The sequence below is a fragment of the Pteropus medius genome, unplaced genomic scaffold (assembly GCF_902729225.1).
Source record: "Pteropus medius unplaced genomic scaffold, Ma_sr-lr_union100, whole genome shotgun sequence".
Classification (NCBI taxonomy): domain Eukaryota; kingdom Metazoa; phylum Chordata; class Mammalia; order Chiroptera; family Pteropodidae; genus Pteropus; species Pteropus medius.
Window position 1 is genome coordinate 7,877,888 of NW_024355008.1, and position 19,412 is coordinate 7,897,299.

The following is a 19,412-nucleotide window of genomic DNA, read 5'->3' on the forward strand; positions in this document are numbered from 1 at the left end:
TTAATATTTAAAAAAAAAAAACAGTAATAGTTTTGGTCTTAAGACATCTTTTCAATTACACCCTAAGTTCCTTGGGTACTAGGATGATGTCTCTAGATTGCATTTCTCACAATCCTTAGCACAGTAACTTGCAAGGTGACTAAAATTAAGTCCTCAGCAAATTTTTAAGTAATTAATCTACAGGTGAACACTCAAACAGATAGGTTTGAGCTTTGGGGTCTGGGCTACTTTGCTATGGGCAATAGTCAGGCAGAAACTAAGCTGCAAACAAAAAAGCAAAGAGTTATATATTTAAAGAAAATATTCATATGCATACAAAAGATAACTAGATATTAATGTAATTCATTTTATAATAAAAACTTCAGAATTAGCACATCCAAAGAACCTCATTTGAGAGGCAACAACTCTTATTGCCAAAATGCTACCAGAATTTAAAGTATTTTAGAAATTTCTTTAGGATATATGACACCACCGACTACTGTAGGCACACAGAAACTTCCTGTTGTTTGAGAGTGTATCATTTTATAGAAAGAATCAAAAGTTATTCAGGCCAGAGCATTTGAGACCTTGCTTCCCGAGAGTTGTCATTAGTTTAGGCTCAAACTCTTACAAAAATTCTCCATAGGTTTGGACATTTTTTACATCAGCAGCTCTATGAATGTGTCTTAGGCACAAGTCTTAGCCAGAAGTACGTGTGTGTGTGTGTGTGTGTGTGTGTGTGTGTGTGTGTGTGTGTGTAGCCACTTGCTTAGCTAAGTAGATGCAATACTTCCAAATGACAATGGTGCTATCTGGTAGAGCTGATGTCCTTAAAAGCAAGAGTGAGACTCAAAGAAACCTTGAGGTCAACATGGATACTGTTGAGGAGACTGATTAGGTGTGTTAGAAAACTTAAAATTTGTCTTTTATGGGGATCAATTTTATGGGGTTCAACTTTTGGTTAATGGAATATAGCCAGGATATTTTTGTACTGACCAGAGAATATGAGATCTTCTTGGCTAAAACTTTTATAATATAGCAGGATTAATGAGAGCAAAACTATATACATGACATTTTCCCTAAGGGAGAGAGCCTGGACACCTGAGCTAGTGAGGTGAGAAAATAATGAGTGACCTACAGAGACCTGAAAAGACTCCTTCCCTCCTCTCTCCTTTCCAAGAAAATAGATAGTTAAGGAATTGGGCATTTTCTTGTGTGTTCTTATCTAAAAGATAGGAAAAAGCTTCCTTTAAATTGTGTGCAAGGGTTTAATAACCTTGTGCAAAACCATCTCTGGTAAAAGGCTGCAGCTTTGTCACCATGTCAAACACAAGCCAGTATTGTGGAGGTAGCTGCTATCTAAGATCATGAGAAAAACTCAGGGGTAGAGAGCTCTCCCCCAATCCCAGTGTAGGGCCAAGATGGTCACAAGACACTGCTCTGGAATGCTTGGAACAGCAGAGAAAATCAAAGGAGTGACTTCAGACTTTCTCCTTCATCCCAGAACCATTGAGTGAATTAACCATGAGGTTATAAAGTGATTTAATTACTTCAGAGAAAACATGAGCAATATTGTTGTTAATCCCTAATTATATATCTTTAAATTGTTCTCCAAAAATAACATTGGGAAAGCTTAAAAAAATATATAGTTCTTCAGGACAAGTCAGGCAAATAAGGTGAATAATGTGATCAAGCTTGATAAGACAGCTTGGACTAAAGACAGGTAAGATGATCAGTATTTAAGCTAATTTTCTTTCAAAGCTGGTAACATTCTAAATCATCATCCTAATCTCCATTCTGTGAGAAGCTTTTTCTAAAAGGGCTAATTACTGAAAGATGGATGTAGCCTCTCAAGGTGACTACAATGAAGTGCAACACATTTTTAAATGTATAATTTTGGATTTGTTTAAAGAATAGAAATTATCTATTTACCAATACCTATGTAAAACCATAAATCTGTAATTATATGTTAATACTTTAATATATAAATGATGCTCAAATTCTAAACAAACTAGAATATTTTAAGTAATGGAATAAGTGTGAGCTAATCCTATAATAGATTTGTTCACTGCATGTTTATGTAAGAAGGTCACTGTATGCTTGAAGAGCAAATTAACAATTAAAGCTGGTGTTAAAATACATTTTTGTTAGTTTGACATAAATTGTTTTTATAAACATAAACATTTAAAACTTTTATGTATGAAAATTCCTTTATACACAGATGCATGCTATAAGACTTTTTGCACATATTAATGTATTTTAGTTCTTCTGTGTTTTGAAAATGTCCCATGATTTATTTTATGTCAAGGAGTGAGTTTGATCATTAATATTTACTACAAATTTTCTTTATACAGCATGAGCTAACACAATGAATCTTTTCAAAATATAGAATCATTTTAAGAAAGATTTTGGTATTCCTCATTTCCCTGAACTTAACACCTTTGAAATCATTCATAAAAAGCCAAAGACTTTTCTTTCTATCATCTGGTCAGTTTTTTCTCATTTATCATATCAGTAGAAAATACAATAGGAAATTACATCCATATTGCTAGTGTATTATTTGGAATAAATGAGAGTGGCAAACATAAAATAGTAGGCTTCGGATCAACTAAAAATCAGTAATATTCACATACCTATCTGGATCTGAATCATGTCAATGTCCCACCTTCTACCTGAAAGCAATTCAATTCACACAATAGGAGTAAATAGATACTAGAGGTGACAATTGCCAGAAGCTAAATCTGTCCCTTTGAGAAGTGCCAGTTCTTTTGTTTTATTTCTAATTAGAAAATTACAGCATTAATTATGCCAGCAAACATTTACCAGATCATGGTTAGGTTATTATTTTTTTTTTTAATCAGTTCACAAGTTGGTCATTATCATTTTTTTTAATCAGCCTGTCCCCCTCCAGGAAGTTCACTGGTTATAAAAGAAATAAAAACATGATGTCCACTTCTGTTAGAAACAATGGCTATTTTCAAGGAAAATTCAGTTTCATCTAAGATCAAATAAATAAAATTGATGGGACACTGACTGATAAAATCTGAAGCCCACAAAAAACAGTGAGAAGCTAATCACTTTAGCCCACTCCTGACAGGGTTGTTGAGAATCAAATGTGACGGCATAGCTAAAGAGAATGTTCAGAAAGCTAAAATCACTAGACCTTGGTCTGCCCAGACCTGTCTCCAGAATGCACTGCAATCCACAGTTATAGTAAGACAAAAGGGGTACACAGTTACTAACATGCTGCCATGCCTGCTCCCACAGACAAAGCCACAGAAAAAGTCATCGTGAATTTCTCCAACAAACCCGGTTAATCTTTACCAGAGCACATGGAAAGATTTCAGAGTCTGGGAACATCACTGAATTCAGAAACCTGAATTCACTGCAGCTAATTTACTAATAAGCCGTGACGTATTGTCATAAATTACTTAAACTAACTGGTACTTGTCCAATTAAACGAACAAACTACATTGTGCAAGGTAGTGGCCTTGAGGATTTATGGCAATTGTTTGTTTGCATGCTAATTTGCCAAACTTCACAAAGCTGCTCTGGGTATACTCCTTCACCATATGTCAACCAGCCAGGCCCTACAATGCTCGTATTTTCAGCTGTTTTTCCAGTCCAGAGCATGACCATTTTTCACCCCAACGAGTTTCCTCACATGTTAGCAGAGGAGGCCATGAGCAAGCCGCAAATGCCAGTGACAGTTTGCATGAGAGATGATGGAGTGGGATAACTGACGTGAGAGTTTAGTTAGGCAACCACGGTGCTGCTCACAAATGCCATTAAGGGAAAATGAGCAGAGTTCTCCTGCCCCATTTCCCATTCCCTGACAGAGCCTGAGCCCTAACATGGATCAATCAATATGGCAAGCAGGGACAATTCTCCTTCAATGAAAATGGACGGGGAGAAAAACATGCATTACCTTCTCAATGAGATCTATGCAGGCTTGCAAATCCAGACCGAAGTCAATGGACACCCAGCCAATGCTTTCTTCCCTATATTCCTCTTGCTCCAAAACAAACATGTGCTGATTGAAAAACTGTTGTAACTTTTCATTGGTAAAATTAATGCAAAGCTGCTCAAGACTGTTGTACTTCAAAGATGTGATTAGGCAGGAAAAAGAGATAAAAATAAAATTGAGAAAATGGTAACTATTCGAGGCAATGGAGATGTTAATTAACTTGACTGTGGTGATTATTCACAATGTGTATGTGTATACTTTAAATATATACAATTTTGTCAAATATACCTCAATAAAAAAATAATATTGAGGTCCACTTGGAAAAATGTAAAAAGAAAACCATAACCACTGTCATATGATAGCAAATAGATTGAGTAAATAACAAATGCTCAGTTCTTACCTTTTTCAGATATACCCACAAACTAAAGATTACGATAATAAAATAACACAATGATATAATTCGAAATCATAAATTATTTCTTTATCTCTATTTACATTTAAGGCTGAATTTCCTAATACTATTATAATTATTATTTAACAATGGCTCTTTCCCAACCAAAGTAGCTCTTAATGTTTACACAGAATGAATTTCATTATGCCTTGACTACATTTTCTGATGTTCAATTCACATTTTCTAATCTCCTTGTAAACATGCGTTGACTTCATTCTTACCAGATATACTTACATCAAGGATTTCAAAACCAGTGATGTCAAGAATGCCGATGAAGAACTGCCTTGACAGCTTGGCATCCATGGCCCTGTTGACACGAGCCACCAGCCACTTAAACATCCTTTCATATATTGACTTAGACAGGGCACCAACAGCATAGGACACCTAGAAATCACATTGAAATCAATCCTTATTCTGACAGCAGAGTTCATTTTAATCCTGGGCCTCTCTGTAACTGACTTCTAGTAAAATCAAGATATATTTATTGACTTTCTGTGGTTCTAGCATGCTGTTGAGATGACATATGAGGAAAAATACAATACAGTGAGAGAAAAGAAGGGAGGAAAGGGAGAGGGGAGGGAGAGAGAAGAGGGAAAGAGAAAGGAGGTGAGTTACCTTGGTGCTTCCTTACCTAACACTCCTGAGAGAGAAATCATGTTCCTATTACCGAAGAACCGAATATCCTTGCGGGGAGAGAGGGTGGCAATGTGTTCTAAAGCCTTGCTATTCAAAGTGTAGTCCTAAGACCTGCAGCATCAGTACCTCCTGGAAGTTTGTTAAAGATGTCAAGTCCAGTCCCAGACCTAGGAATCAGAATTTGCACTCTAATGCAATCCCCCGCTGACTCCTATGTACCAAAAAGTTTGAAGTACCGATAGAGTAGGCAAGGCATCTGGTTTTTGTCCTACTGCTGTTGTTGCAGTTGCTAATGATTAGTGTAACCTTTCACGAGTGACCTAAACTCTGCAGTATCTTAACCTGAGTAACCATCTTGAAGATCCTTTCTAGCCTCAGCTTCCACCTTCTCAATTATATTAGTTCTTAGGGCTGCTTTCAACTCCCTATAGGGAGAACAGCAATTTAGTGCATCGTTTTGACTCAGTTTCCCCTGTAAAACTCAGGCTGCATTCTTCCCACTGGAGGTATGTTGCAAAGGCTCTAACATTATCTACTGGGGAAAGCTCCAACCTCTGTGCCTGGATGATACTGTGCAAATGCAGGTCCTATTTCCATGATGCAAAGGCACTGGTATAGTAGTAGGTTTCTGATGAACTCTAAGTAAGAATGAATTTCTGGACACGTTCCAAGCCTGGAAGCAGAATGTGCTCCAACCACTTTACATTTAAAATAGGCCTATCACATACATCCTTCAGCTGCCCAGGAGAGAACATGCAGCAGGAGCCAATTGGTGTCTGGCGGTGATTTAGTTCTGAGTCATCCACTCTGATCAGTTATCTTGAGTCATTTCCACAGTAATCCATACGCCGGATGGCATCACAGTTTTTTATTATCGGCGTCACCCGCACACCCGCACAAATAGAGCACCAAGAATGATTTTTATCCTCTGGAGCACCGAGGAAATCACTCTGTCTACAGCAGTCACTTTGAAACTTTAAAAAGAACATGACTAACTTGCTCACCCCCTTTTAATTCTCTAAATACTCAAGAAGTGGGGGTGGGAGAAAAACTGGCCAGGGGTGGGAGTAGTGAAGAAATACAGGAAGAAAGCCTGACAGTGTAGGCAGAGGAAGAAATAGATGGTATGCTGTCTGCTGAATGAATTAATGAAAATAATAAACCAATATACAGCACATTAATTAATCATTTTCACTATATTCTGTCCAATGACAGAGGAATTAGACAGCTAAACCTACACTTCCACTTTTCAGGGGCTAAATGGACTCATTTCTTAGCTCTTTTTAAAATAATCTCACAGAAGACTTTGATTACTGGGGGGCAATAATGCATGATAGCAAGAACAAAAACAAAATAAATGGAGTCAGCCATGTTTTTAACCACTTTGATCCCTGACTTTCTCCTCTGTAAAATAAGAATATTAAGATATGCATATCTCAGTGTTGTTGGGACTCAGTGTGACTGAGGATGTAAATATATATAACACAACATTTGACACTTAGTATCCAATGTGTTAGTGCCCCCTTTCCTACACCCTTTTCACTGTTATTGCCTCCTCATCCTCACTCCAGTATTACTAGCTATATTACTTTGAGCAGCTAACCTTCCAAAAGTTCACTATCTTTAACTATGAAATGAAAATAGAAACGAGATAAACTTTGCAAGCTTGCTGTTTGATTGATTGACAAAAACATCCGTACAAAGCGCTTTGCACAACACCCGTAGTAAATACTCAATGGCTATTTATTATTATTTTATTATTCTTTTTAATTTAAAATAACTTATTTCTAAGAGGCACAGTCAGAATTCTCTTAGAATCATAAAACACTAGTCCTGAAGAACCTTAGTTCCTGATAATCATGTAGACGAGTACCTTTGGAAACTGGGAGGACATTTTCTGATTGTCATAATGACTGAGTGTGCTACTGGCATTTAGCAAATGCAAAGCCTCCTAGGATGTGCAGGACACTCCCACACATGAAGAATTGTCCCATTTAGATTCCAATCACCCCTTCATTGAAACACACAGAGGAATTCGATCTCTTCATTAGGGTGCTCAGAGGGATGAAGATATTTAACCATCATCCCAAAGTTAGCATTAGAGCTAGAACTAAATTTTGTAGCTTGTTAACACTGCAAGAATTTTTGCCATCTTTTGCAATTGTCATCAACAGAGCATATACATACATCTCTATTCTTAGCGTGGCAATTGTCTCTATAAAGTCAGTAAAATTCCTAAGAAAAGAAAAGCCTTACAGTGTGCTTTCTTACTCTGTATTCAAGAGGAGGAGGAAGAGAGGGAGAGAGAGAAAGAGGGGGTGGGGGAAAGGATGGAAGGAGAGAGAGAGAGAGGGTGGAAGATGAGGATATTTTTCTTTTAATGTCTAATAATATATTTGCTTGCTTCACTGGTCCTATTATGGCATAGGCTGGTGTGGTAACTCAATGCCTGAGAACACAATATTAAAGAGGTGAAGGTTTGATTTCAGTCCTCCTATGAGCTTATTAGTTTTCTACAGAAAGAGTCCTTATTCTACAATCATAGCATGCCATGCAGGCATGTTGTGGTGAATGTCTTATAAAGTAAGAAACTGCCAAATATCTCTAATCTCACTGCCAAGAAATAGTTCAGCTACTTGTCCTGCTGATCACGGTTCAAGTTCAGCTCAGTAGTTAACATTTATGAAGCACCTACTGCTTTCAGGGTGCTGTGCTAAATGCCAAGGGTATTAAGATGAACTAGACACTGTCAACAGCCTCAGAGAACTCAGATTAGAACCAGGGAGGACAAAAATGTAAACGAATTGTTTCAGTATAGTTAGTACTATGGTAGAGGAAGAATTATTGATTTATAGATTAAGTGAAAATAGTGATTTTGATTAGTTGTTGAAATGTTTTAATCTTTTCCCATTTAGAAAAAAAGTGCAACTCGCTGCCAGTATTCATTTAACATCACGCCTAGGAATGCTACGTTTTCTAGGATTTGACATTTTCAGTGATCGAGAATTACTATATTTTGTAAATGGAAATATCATTACTAAAAACAGAATGTCATTTGTTTCCAAAGCTAACGATATACTAGAGTGATGTGAAAAAAATAATAAAAGCGAGATATTTCATGGCAAACTTTGGGGGGAAGGTTCGGACTGTAATCCATGAGTTACCTTGGGGTAAACACCGCAGCCACATGCACCTCTGGCAAGTATTCTCAGGGCAAATGGGAAATGGGTTAAATAATATAGTCACAGCAGATGCCTTATTATACCAAAAGAAATAGAGTTTACTGCGGTCAAAATAATTCCATCACAAATTTGTACATTTATCTCTCGTTTTCAGATTTGGGATGTATATAGAGTAAAACAATCTAAGTGTCACCTGAATACTTTCTGTGTCCTTTGTAATGTTAATTATGTTCCCTAACCCTCAGTTTATTCAACTGGGAAAACTTTAAGTATCCCTGTCCTCTCTACCTGTGTATTGTTGTAAAAATGGAAGGAGATAACACCTGTAAATGTTTAATACATATTACATGTAATCATACCATTTCCTCTTTCCAGAAAGACTATATTTCTCAGGCCTTCTATAGATAATTTGACTAATACTCATCAATAGAATATTAGTGAAAGTGGTATCATTCTAGCCCCAAGCAGTTAAGGTGGGTATGCTTCCTCCAGAAATTATCTTTCCCTTTGTGCAGTAACTTTGGAGGCCATGTGTTCCAGATGGCCTAACTACAAAATGGAAAAAGGCTGTCCAATCTGTATTGGACTTGGTCAGAGTAAGAAATAAATGTTTTATTGTCACTGAGATTTTAGCATGCATGTGTTACTGCAGCATGCCTATCTCATACTAACTAATACACATTGCAGATATAAAGTATTACTTTGAAATGCCCTAGCATAATTAGACAGTCTCATTACTCAGCAGCCCTGGGAATATCTACTGTATTCTGGCAAAGTCTCAGAGGACTTGTTATTCTGTCATTAAAACATTCTCCTGGATGCTACATGATCTTTCACTTCAATGTCTGTTCTTAATTCCCTGCCCCTTCAAATACTAACTTCAGCATATGTTCTGAAATCTTTCCTCAACTGTGTCACCATGTGTCTGTTACTCTAAAAAGTCAATATTCCAAATAGATTTGAGATGCCAATTTGCAAATTTTACTCATGTCAGAAACCAATAGCCCCGAAAGCTTCTTAGCTGGACAACAAAGATGTTGATCTCAACACATAAAGGGCTTGCTTGCATCTGCAAAGAGATTTGTTGCCAGAGGGAAAACTGTCAAAATTGTATATTTCAGTCTAGAAACTCTTAACATAAGAGCATTTACTGTGGTATACATCACAAGTGAAAACATTTGGAATATTCATCGCAGTAGCTCTTTTCTGCTTTTTTATAGAAGCTCTTGTTGCAGACATTGGAAATTGAAAAATATACAAGTACGATATGAATACAATTATTACAAAATCACGTAATCACCTTACCTGTTCTACATTTTGAGCTCTAGTAACATACTCATTACCAATTTTGATTCTAGGATGGATCAAGCACTTCACTAACTCAGAGGAGTTAATGCCCATGAGGAAAGCAGTTTTTTCAGCACCTGGTCAGAAGAAAGGAAGGAAAAGGAGGGAAGGTGGGAGAAAAGAGTGGGGGAGGAAAAGAAAAAACACAGTTGAAATTTATTGCATTATAGCCAGACTACCCAGAGGAGAAAAGAATGGTATGTTTAAACCAATGTAGCAAGATAGATTGTAGTTTTGAAACAATTACCTGAATCTTAAATGTTTAAAAGACTATTTCTTAGAAATGCAAATCAAAACCACATAAAATGCCACTTCACACCCACTAACATGGCTATAATCAAAAAGAGAATAAGTGTTGGTGAAGATGTGGAGAAATTGGAACTTCATACATTGCTGGTTAGAATGTAACATAGCACAGCTGCCCTGGAAAAGTTTGGTAGCTACTCAAAAGTTAAACAGAGTTATTCTAGTCCCAGAAATTGTACCTCTAGGTATATATACAATATAAATGAAAACATATGTTCACACAAAAAATTGTACACAAATGTTTCTAGCAGCATTATTCATAAGAGTCAAAAAGCGGGAAAAAAAAGTTCATTAACTGATGAATAGATAAACAAAATATGGTATATAAATACAATAGAGTATTTTTCAGCCATAAAAATGAATGAAATATTGATGGATGCTAAAAAGTGGATAGGACTTGAAAACTTTATGCTACATGAAAGAAGTCAAACACAAAAGCCACATGTCACATGATTCCACTTATATGAACTCTCCAGAATAGGCATATCCAGAAAGGAAAAGTAGATTTGTGGTTGCCAGGGGCTAGAGAGAGAAGAAAATGGAGAGTAACTACTCAAGGGTACAGAGTTTCTTTTTGGAGTAATGAAATATTCTGGAATTAGATACTGGTGATGGTTATATAATGTATGAATACACTAAATCTCACTGAACTGTATACTTTAAATGGGTGAATTTTGTGGTATGTAAATTATAGCTTAATTTTAAAAAGAGGGTCCTTTCTAAAAAGAAATATTTATCTAAAGGACATGGACTATCTCATCTTTATTATTTGCTTATTTTTCCCTTCTACATATGTACCGATTCTGTCAATGAAACAGGGAATTGTAATTTGAAAATTCAAAACAACCACCCATTAACAGTCACCAAGGACACTTGCCCAGTATCTACTGAAAATCATTCCTTTTCCTGTAAAGTCTGTTTGTACCACAGTGCCCTCTGCTGCCCAAAAAAAATACTTGCAACCCACGTAATTGCACTTTTATAACAGTTCTTCCATTTTCTAAAGAAAGTAGAGAATAAGTGTTATTAGAAGGAAAAGTAAATATGCACATATCACATCAGTGTTAAAAAATGAAATAACACTTAGAAAAGCTATAAGCACATTTCAAATTGCAGATTTCTTCAGTTGTCAAACAAAAGAACATTTTACTCATCTGAAACCTTTCTGCAACACCTTAAATTATAAAGGAATCCTGAGGTATACTAATATATGTGATGTGGCTACTCTCTAAAATGTCCTACAGTACAAAGAAATGCAGTCTTTCCTTCACTGCGTACAAAATTTCCTGAGTAATAACCACAAACAAGGAATAAAAAAAAACAACCAAAAAAAAAAATTAGCTGTATGCCATTTGTGTTAACGATATCCATTTGCTTTTTATGAGCCTTTAAAATTTTCACAGACTTAAAAAGCTTGAAATGTCTGATTTGCTTGTTAACTAAAATCTATATTATACATATACATTTCTTCTAGCTACACACCTACTCTATGTCAGTAATAATGGCCTAGGTACTCAGTTGCTATGAAACCTTTCAAAATGCAAAGCTTGTTTGAGAAAATGGAAAAATCAAAAGTAGAGCAGACATGTTCATCTATGCTGAGATGTTCCTGCTAAGAGTGCCACATTTGGAGACAAAAGCCTGATTATTTCAAGTTGAGACTCCAGTGCATCAGAACCATAGACTCTTTGAATTAGAAGAGGCTTTAGAGACCATCTAACCCAACGTGAAGATATTTAAAAGGGAGAAATGTAATATGCCTGATGGATCTGAGTGGAGATGACTAGTAACCAACATTGTGAAAAATGAACAATTCCACAATATCTGCCCAGGAACTAGAGAGGAGTTTGGTTCTCTAAGCTTTGAGAGTGGGAGCATTCAGGTGGACTTTAAAGGTAATAATAGCCTCAAATTCACACATCTTTTTTCCAGTGTTAGAAATAGTCCTTTGAGTCTAATTTATCCGTGAACAAAGGAAGCCTAAATTTTCTGTACAGTATCCCACCTTAAACTATAGCAGAAATAGCATCCAACATTTCAGAATTATTTCTTACCCATTTCAGAGACAGTCAAGTATTAATAGGACTGTCATGCCTTGGATTTATCCCACAGGTATATATCATACACTTTTTTGGGGGGACAGAAAACAGTGGTTGTCATTTTCCAAAAAAAATAAATTACTTCATTTGCAATAAAAGTTTAGTTTTACAACCAAGATGAAAATAGTTTAAATCTGTGAATGTCCATCTGACATTTGGAAAATTCTACTGCAAACATAGCAGTGTCTGTAAACACATTTTTATCATGTGATTTGATGCAGTCTCAAAAGAGGCTTAATGAAATTCTCATCAATAAACATCATTCCCTCAGGACCTTATAAATAAACTCATGGCTTTAATTAGGTTGTATGATCTTACCTAGGAGGGGTAAGAAGTAATGAGAACTGGGGTTCCCAAATATTGGTGTGGATCAGAAAAGCCTGGAGAGTTAACACAGAAACAAAGGACAGCTTGCTTGCTGCAAGAGGTTAGGTCTGGGCTTATTTTTATCATATTCTCCAAGTGATTCTGATACACATAAAGGCTGGAGAACAAAGTCCTCTTTACTGTGGCCCTCAACCTTCGCTATACATTGCTTTTACAAATTGCCAGGTGACTCCAAACACTGGTGCCTGCACCCACCTCAAGGAGATCTTTTTTTTTTTTTTTTTTTTGGTCTCGGTGAAACCTGGAATTGAGAATTTAAAAACTGCCCAGTTAATCCTGATATAAATCCAAGTTTTAAAAGTACTCTCTAGAGAAATGTAGCCACAGTTGGTAAGTACACAAGAAGTCAAAAAGATGGAGAGAACAAATTCTGGCTTCACCTCAAAATAAATAAGGTCGAGAAAAATAAAAAACGACACTTTCCAACTTTTCAATTTTATCCCAATTCAGTCTCCTCTGTAAATAACCAGGTATAAAGAAAGGGTTAAAACTGTTTTTTCAATCTGCAGCCTGGCTAATCTGAAAGAGGGATTATGATAATAACACTTAATAGTCTTTTATAAAAGGGTGAAGTATGATTTCGGAGCTGTCACATTTCATTAATAGATTGAATGAAGTTTACTGAGCACTTGATATATGTAAGGCTTGGTGCTGGTAAGAAGATAAACAAGACAAAAATCTTCAGCACCAAAGAGTTTATAATCCATGAGAGTAAATAAAACAAGCAAAAATAGCAAGTCAGTCAGTAAAACAACTGCAGAGGAGACAAAGAAATTAAGTATTATGAAAGTTTGAAATAGGGAGAGACCTTCTTTGCAGTAGTGAAAAGTAGAAGTAATTCAAGTGTCCATCAATGGATAGAGGAATTAAATGCAATATATACATATAATGGAATATCATCTACACTTAAAAAGGAATAAAATTTTGACACAATGTGAATGAATCACATTTTGCTAAGTGAAATAAGCCAGATACAAAAGAACAAATATTATATGATTCCACTTACAGAAGGTACCTAGAATAGTCAAATTCAGAGACAGAAAGTAGAATAATGGTTACCAGGGGCTGGGGAAGGGGGAAATAGAGAGTTACTATTTAGTAGGTACAGAGTTTCAGGTTGGGATGATGAAAAATTTCTGGAGATGAATAATGGTGATGGTTGCACAAAAATGTGAAGGTACGTAATGCCACTAAACTAAAATGGCACTAAACTTGAAAATGGTTAAAATGGCAAATTTTATGTTATGTACACTTTAAAATTGAAAATATAAAACTAAAAAGTTGAAGGATTTATTTCAGTTGCCAAGACCTTTAATATAAATGAAATAATTATCACAACCATGCTTCCTTTTCATAATTGTGATTTTTCTATTTTAATCATCATTCTAGACAGATTGTTTACTGTAAAATGCCTCAAATCTTGTTGGTAATCAGGCAAAACTACAGATTTTAAAAATGTGAATTAAAAAAACGATGGGAATTGAAACCTTTGTTGAGGTCTCAGTCAAGTAAAAACTCTACCCTTGCAATCCCAAAGACCTTTGTTCACACCTCCACTGTCACTCAATACACTTTATGGTAATTTGTCTGCTCCTTTGTTTTTCTCAATAGTTTCTGTGCTGAAGGCAGGCTATGTCCTAGTATATCTGATATCACCCAAGTTTAGGAAATTTATTGGCATCTTCAATAATTAAGGATTGTTTCTTATTCTAAGATACAGGGATTCTACATCAGAATAGAGGTTGAGCAAATAATTTCAAGGAACAATAATCGAGTGAGATTGCTGGTTAATTTCAGCATTCTCCAAAAACCAAGAGGGGAAGTCAACTACAAGGAAAGGGGAGTAGGCTGAGGGTCAGGGATTTGAAGAGAGTATAATGTCTTCAGAGCAATTCTTACTTTCCGTGCCATCTGCTTCTACGTGTTCTTCTCTGGGTTTCTGTTTAAATTTCATGTTTCCAAAGTGCATGATGGCTCCAATGAGTTTATAGGATCCATACTTCTCTTCAGGAAGAAAGCCCAAGATGTCCATGGCTTGCTGTAAAAAGAACAGATGGCCCTGTGTCTTCATTTGCCTCATGGCTACAGTAAGCTTCTCATCTCTGCTGTGTGTCACACCTCCCTACACTCTGTGGGCTCCAGAAGGGAATGAGACAAATCATCATAGCCCCCGAGGTGTGACAGCTGTGTTCAAAGCAACGCAAATGGCCCTGCTGGCACTTGGTCACCCATGTTTACTTATCCCTTTAAAAGAGAATTAGGAAGACATCAGACTTGGCTTATTTAATTTCTAGTCGTTTTAGAACTTTCCTTGATGCCCTATGCCTCTTCTCTCATTTCCAGCAACTGATCGTGAACTGGCTATATGAAATAAATTATGTTGCTTTTCATGGTTATGGCAAAAAATTGCTCCATATCTGATGGGTTGCTTATTTCTGGAATTCCATATGTTCTCCCAACTTTATTCCGGAGCAGATACATTTCAAAGACTAGTAAAAAGAACTGTTTAAGAAAAACCATGTCATCAAAGAACTGCATCCTAAGAAGCCACTGCACACAGTAAGATGTTCCTGGAATGGAAGGTGAAAATCAGTACAATCTTTCTAGTGGTGAATTTAGAATATGTATGAACAGACTATAAAAATCTTATAATCCTTATCTAGTAATTTCACTTTTAGGAATCTAGCATAAGGTGAATCTGATATACAGGAAAAGATTTACCTACAGATATTCACCACAGTAAAAAAAAAAAAAAAAAAATAAAAAAAAACAATAGAATTGGCTAAATTACAGGACAAATGTCTGATAAAATATTAAGTATCCATGTAAATGTTTATGAAGAGTTTGTAATAACACTGAAAACGCTTATAACATTAAATGGAAAAGCAAAATCTATACACCAAGTAGTATATGCACTATGATTACGATCTTTCACTGAGAATAAAAAACACCGAAACTATATAACAGGAACATCAGATAAAAAAAAAAAAAAAAAAAGACTGCAAAGATATATGTGTGTGTATACCAAAATAAAAACAGTGGTTGTCACTGAGTTGAAACACCTTCCTACTTTTCTTCATGTCCCAAAGTTACTGTACTGAATAAAGGAGTAAACTTTGGGCAGAGGCAACCCTGGGGTGCCTTTTACTTTCCTCCTCCAGGAGAAGGAAGTCATTTCTACAGGACCCTTCAGAAGAAGAGATCTAAGATGCTTCCTTTCCTTTCTTATTGTCATTACCAAACTTTGCTTTGATAACTAATAAGCCTTACATCTGTGGCCAGCAATTCTTCAGCATCATCCAAGCTCTCCACAGCAGCTACTCCATAAGAGCAAAAGTGAAAGTCAGAAGGATTTTCAGACACCAGCAGCATATCTGCAGTGGAAAAAACCACCAGTTAAACAACTTAAAGAAACCCATGAAGCTTTAAAAAATTGACTAATATTCACACTTTACTCTTACAGCTGACAGCATACTCGTAAACAAGCCAAAATAAAATCCATAGTCAATACTCAAATCTCCACAATCAATTTTGCCCTCTATTAACTTGTCAGTCATGTGTTAATGCTTTCCGAGAGAAGACCAGGCAGGCCAAATCTGAAAGCAGATTCAATTGCAGCAGCTTGAATTAGTGTGAAAGAAAACAGATAATGTGTGTTGGCAAAACTTTGAAAACAGAAATTTGGCCTAGATACGTGGTTGAGGGCGGGAGAATAAAAACCGTTTTGTAAAACTATAACAGGCCTGAGCTTCAAAGGCTAGGATGCAGGGAACATTAGTGATGTAATCCTGTCACATCGCAACCTCCCCATTAGGAGACTGAGTAGGTATTTCAAGGGACCCATAAATTAGCTACTGTGTTCAGTACTGAACCTCTGACATGTCTAAGACTCTCAACATGATTCACTTAGTCAGGAGACAAGAAACAGGCCAAAGCCAAGGCAGGGTGTCAGGAGCACGTTAGCAACTACTTGGCCAAATCACACTAACCTCTTAATTCCTAACAGTCTCTCCTAAGGAAGTTCCTTTGAGCTGATCCAATTTTCCTATTTATCACTCAGTGAAGCAAAGCTCTGTTATCCTTAACTCCAAATCTCAGAAACAAATTGGGCTACTCTGCAAATGTTCATAGCTTCCCTATTTGGAAACAACCCAACAGTCCATCAATAGTTAACAAATGGTTGTATATCCACACAATGGATTATTACTCAAAAACAGTGGTGCTGAGTGAAATAAGCCAGACCAAAAAAAAAAAAAAAAGTGTATACTGTATGAAACCATCTAATAAGATTCTAGAAAAAAAATTTTTCCTTTTATTTTTGTAGAAGCTAAAAGGAAATTTCTTCATTGAAATCTCAGAAGACCTTGGGCATGTGTATGAACCTTGTTAGAGGTTCTTCAAAATGTTCTTTCCCCACAGGAATTTCTCCAAACATTAAAACTTATAGTTTTTACTATATATGCAGCCTAAACCATAACAGTCTATGATATCTATGATTGTCATTTTGTTACTGTGTAAAATCTTAAAAAATAGTGGTGCAATAGAACCAAAAAAAAAAAGCAACAAGTAAATTTCATCATAAAACATTCATATAATTTGATCCTTCTCCAAACTAAGTGGTGATATAGAAGAGTCAGTTAGCTATAGTCTAGAATAGTGGAGAGAAGTCTGCATTTGACCAAATTTTGGAAGCCAAAAGATAGAAATCGTCCTTGAAGCCATCAATCTAGATGATCTATTACCACAAAATAGATTCAAGCACTAAGCCCCAGGACAGTCTAAAGTGCTGGGCTAGGTGAAAAAGAGGAAACCACCCACAAAGAAACACCCAGAGATTTAGGAGAGAAACTACAAAGAAAGGTATACGAGAAGACGAGGGGAAGGGATTTTCAAGGGAGAGGAACGAACCAGTAGTGTTAAATACCGTTGCACTCTAAGTCAAGAACATCCCTATGTAGTTTTCTGCAAGGTTCATCCGTGGCTTTACTGACTACTCTTAAATCTGTATTTTATGAGCTCCAGATCTAGGTCTCCAACTTCTCATTAAAAATTTCAATGCAGATAGCCATGGTAGCTCAAGAGGTTCTTTATTTCAGTGATTGTCACCACTCTACCCAGCTAGACACCTGGGTGCCATGACATCCTGTCCCTTCGCCTCTTTTATAGTTCAAAAGATATTTCCATGTCTTTTGAGTCAAAACATGTATTTAATCTTTTTTCTATACCATAGGTAGAGAAAAATGCTATGAGAGGAGGTCAGGATACAAAAATGACAGCCCTTTACCGCAAGGAGGCTAGAGGAACCACACACCTGAGCAGTGCAGGAAATGCTGCTGTGTGTTTTTAGGGTGGGGGCATCTTTCATTTTAGCTGTTTTGGTCAAAAAAACAAAAAAAAACCCCGCTACTTTCCAAGATGACGTTTCCAAGAATTACCTTTCATTCTAAATTGTGACCTTTATATAACTTTTTATTTTATTCTCATGTTTATGTCATTTTTTTTCATCCTCATCATAACAATTGAAGGTATTGTAGTTGACATTATTTTCTTTATGTTAAATATAGGAAAATAGACTAGAAAGACTATTTGCCCAGAATCAGTTAATGATAAATTGAATTTAAAACAGTCTCTAGTATTTGTTAGACTATGCCACCCATCTATTCAAACCTGTGTGTGTAACTCTGAAGGGATTCCATTTCCTCCTTTGACAGAGACAAGAGGGTTTTGCTTTCATGCAAGCAGGCTCACTTGGGTAAGTGCTGAGGGAGAAAGAACATGAAGGGAGGGTAGAAAACAGCATGAGGCGTAGGTCTGCAGGGCCAGGAAAAAGGAGTCACATTTCAGGAGGGAGCTGGTAGTGTTACTGAGCAAGGGCTCACTGCCCGACATGCACAGGAGCCAATACTATGACACCAGTTTTTGAGAAAAGCTTTATTTGCAAGTCGACTGGTGAGAAGACAGGAGGCAAGGCTCAAATCTGTCTTACTGATCCTGGGGTAGAAGTTTAAGGGTTCACAAGTGTTACTTCTGAGTGGTGTAAACTTTGTTTCCAGGTCTTGTTAAACCAGATAGGACCAGTTTGTGCTGCTCTATGGTTCTAAATCCCTTTTTGTCCATTTCTCATTCTTGAGGAATGCAGGAGGACCACTCTAGTTACTTTCCGCTGATAAGGAGACAAAGTCAGTCCGGAAAAATGCAAGGCAGCATAAGAAAGTAGAATACTAGAACTATACAAGCAAATATAACCAGAAAAGTAAAACACTTATTTAAACCAAAACAATAGCAACTATAATAAGAATTAAGGTGTATACAGGCCTGGTCCAGACTCTTGGGCAGAAGCAGTCTGCTTTCGAGATGTCTACATCTTCTCTTCCTGGCCAGGCCAAGTCTCAGCTGTCCTGCTTCTTCTAAAAATTTAAGATCATTCAAGGCTTCACAAGTGTAACTAGGAGCCAAAAAGTCAATATTGCGTTTCCAGGCCCATTTAGTATGAGGACAGTTGGGCCCTCCTCCTTCTTCCTGTCTATAAAGAGTGTGTCCCTATTTGGGAACTGTAAAGGGAACAAGGCTTGGAGGGTGGTCCTGGCTAGACATGGGTAACCAGAAGGATATCTTAGGGTCCAAGCCATTTAGGTTGCCAAGTCTTGAAGAAGACTCAATCTCCTGGGCTTACACAAAGCAAGGGGACAGCTATCTGCAGGAGACATTAACCAGCATACCTATGTATGGTTGATAAAGTAGCACCTAGAGACTATGTACATTTTATGGTATTTAATTCTTTTACAATATAATTTTCAAAGTTACAATACATAGCCTTAACAAAGGGTCTTTCATATAACATTTCATAGAGGCTCAATTGGAACCTGCCTCTAGGGGCTATTCTTACCCTAAGCAGAGCAACTTGTAAGACCTTATTTGATGTGGACATCTGTACTTTGCTTCTTTTGTACCACAAGTTTCACACCTTGACATGGCCAGTTTCTGCTTGGATTCTACTGGAGAATTTATCTAAGGCTCTTCTCTCACCTTTGTATCATTCATCATTTCTTTCTTTGGGA

General features: G+C 36.6%; 1 protein-coding gene across 1 annotated transcript in view; it reads right to left on the reverse strand.

The window, feature by feature from the left end:
• MYH15 (myosin heavy chain 15) overlaps positions 1-19,412 on the reverse strand; it is a 123,001-nt gene that overhangs the window by 80,304 nt on the left and 23,285 nt on the right. Inside the window, exons 10-14 of the mRNA XM_039856949.1 lie at positions 15,625-15,728; positions 14,254-14,392; positions 9,521-9,639; positions 4,632-4,781; positions 3,908-4,078 (exon numbers count right to left, since the gene is read on the reverse strand). Of these exons, the coding sequence (XP_039712883.1) occupies positions 3,908-4,078; positions 4,632-4,781; positions 9,521-9,639; positions 14,254-14,392; positions 15,625-15,728 (683 nt within the window). The remainder of the gene's footprint in view (positions 1-3,907; positions 4,079-4,631; positions 4,782-9,520; positions 9,640-14,253; positions 14,393-15,624; positions 15,729-19,412) is intronic.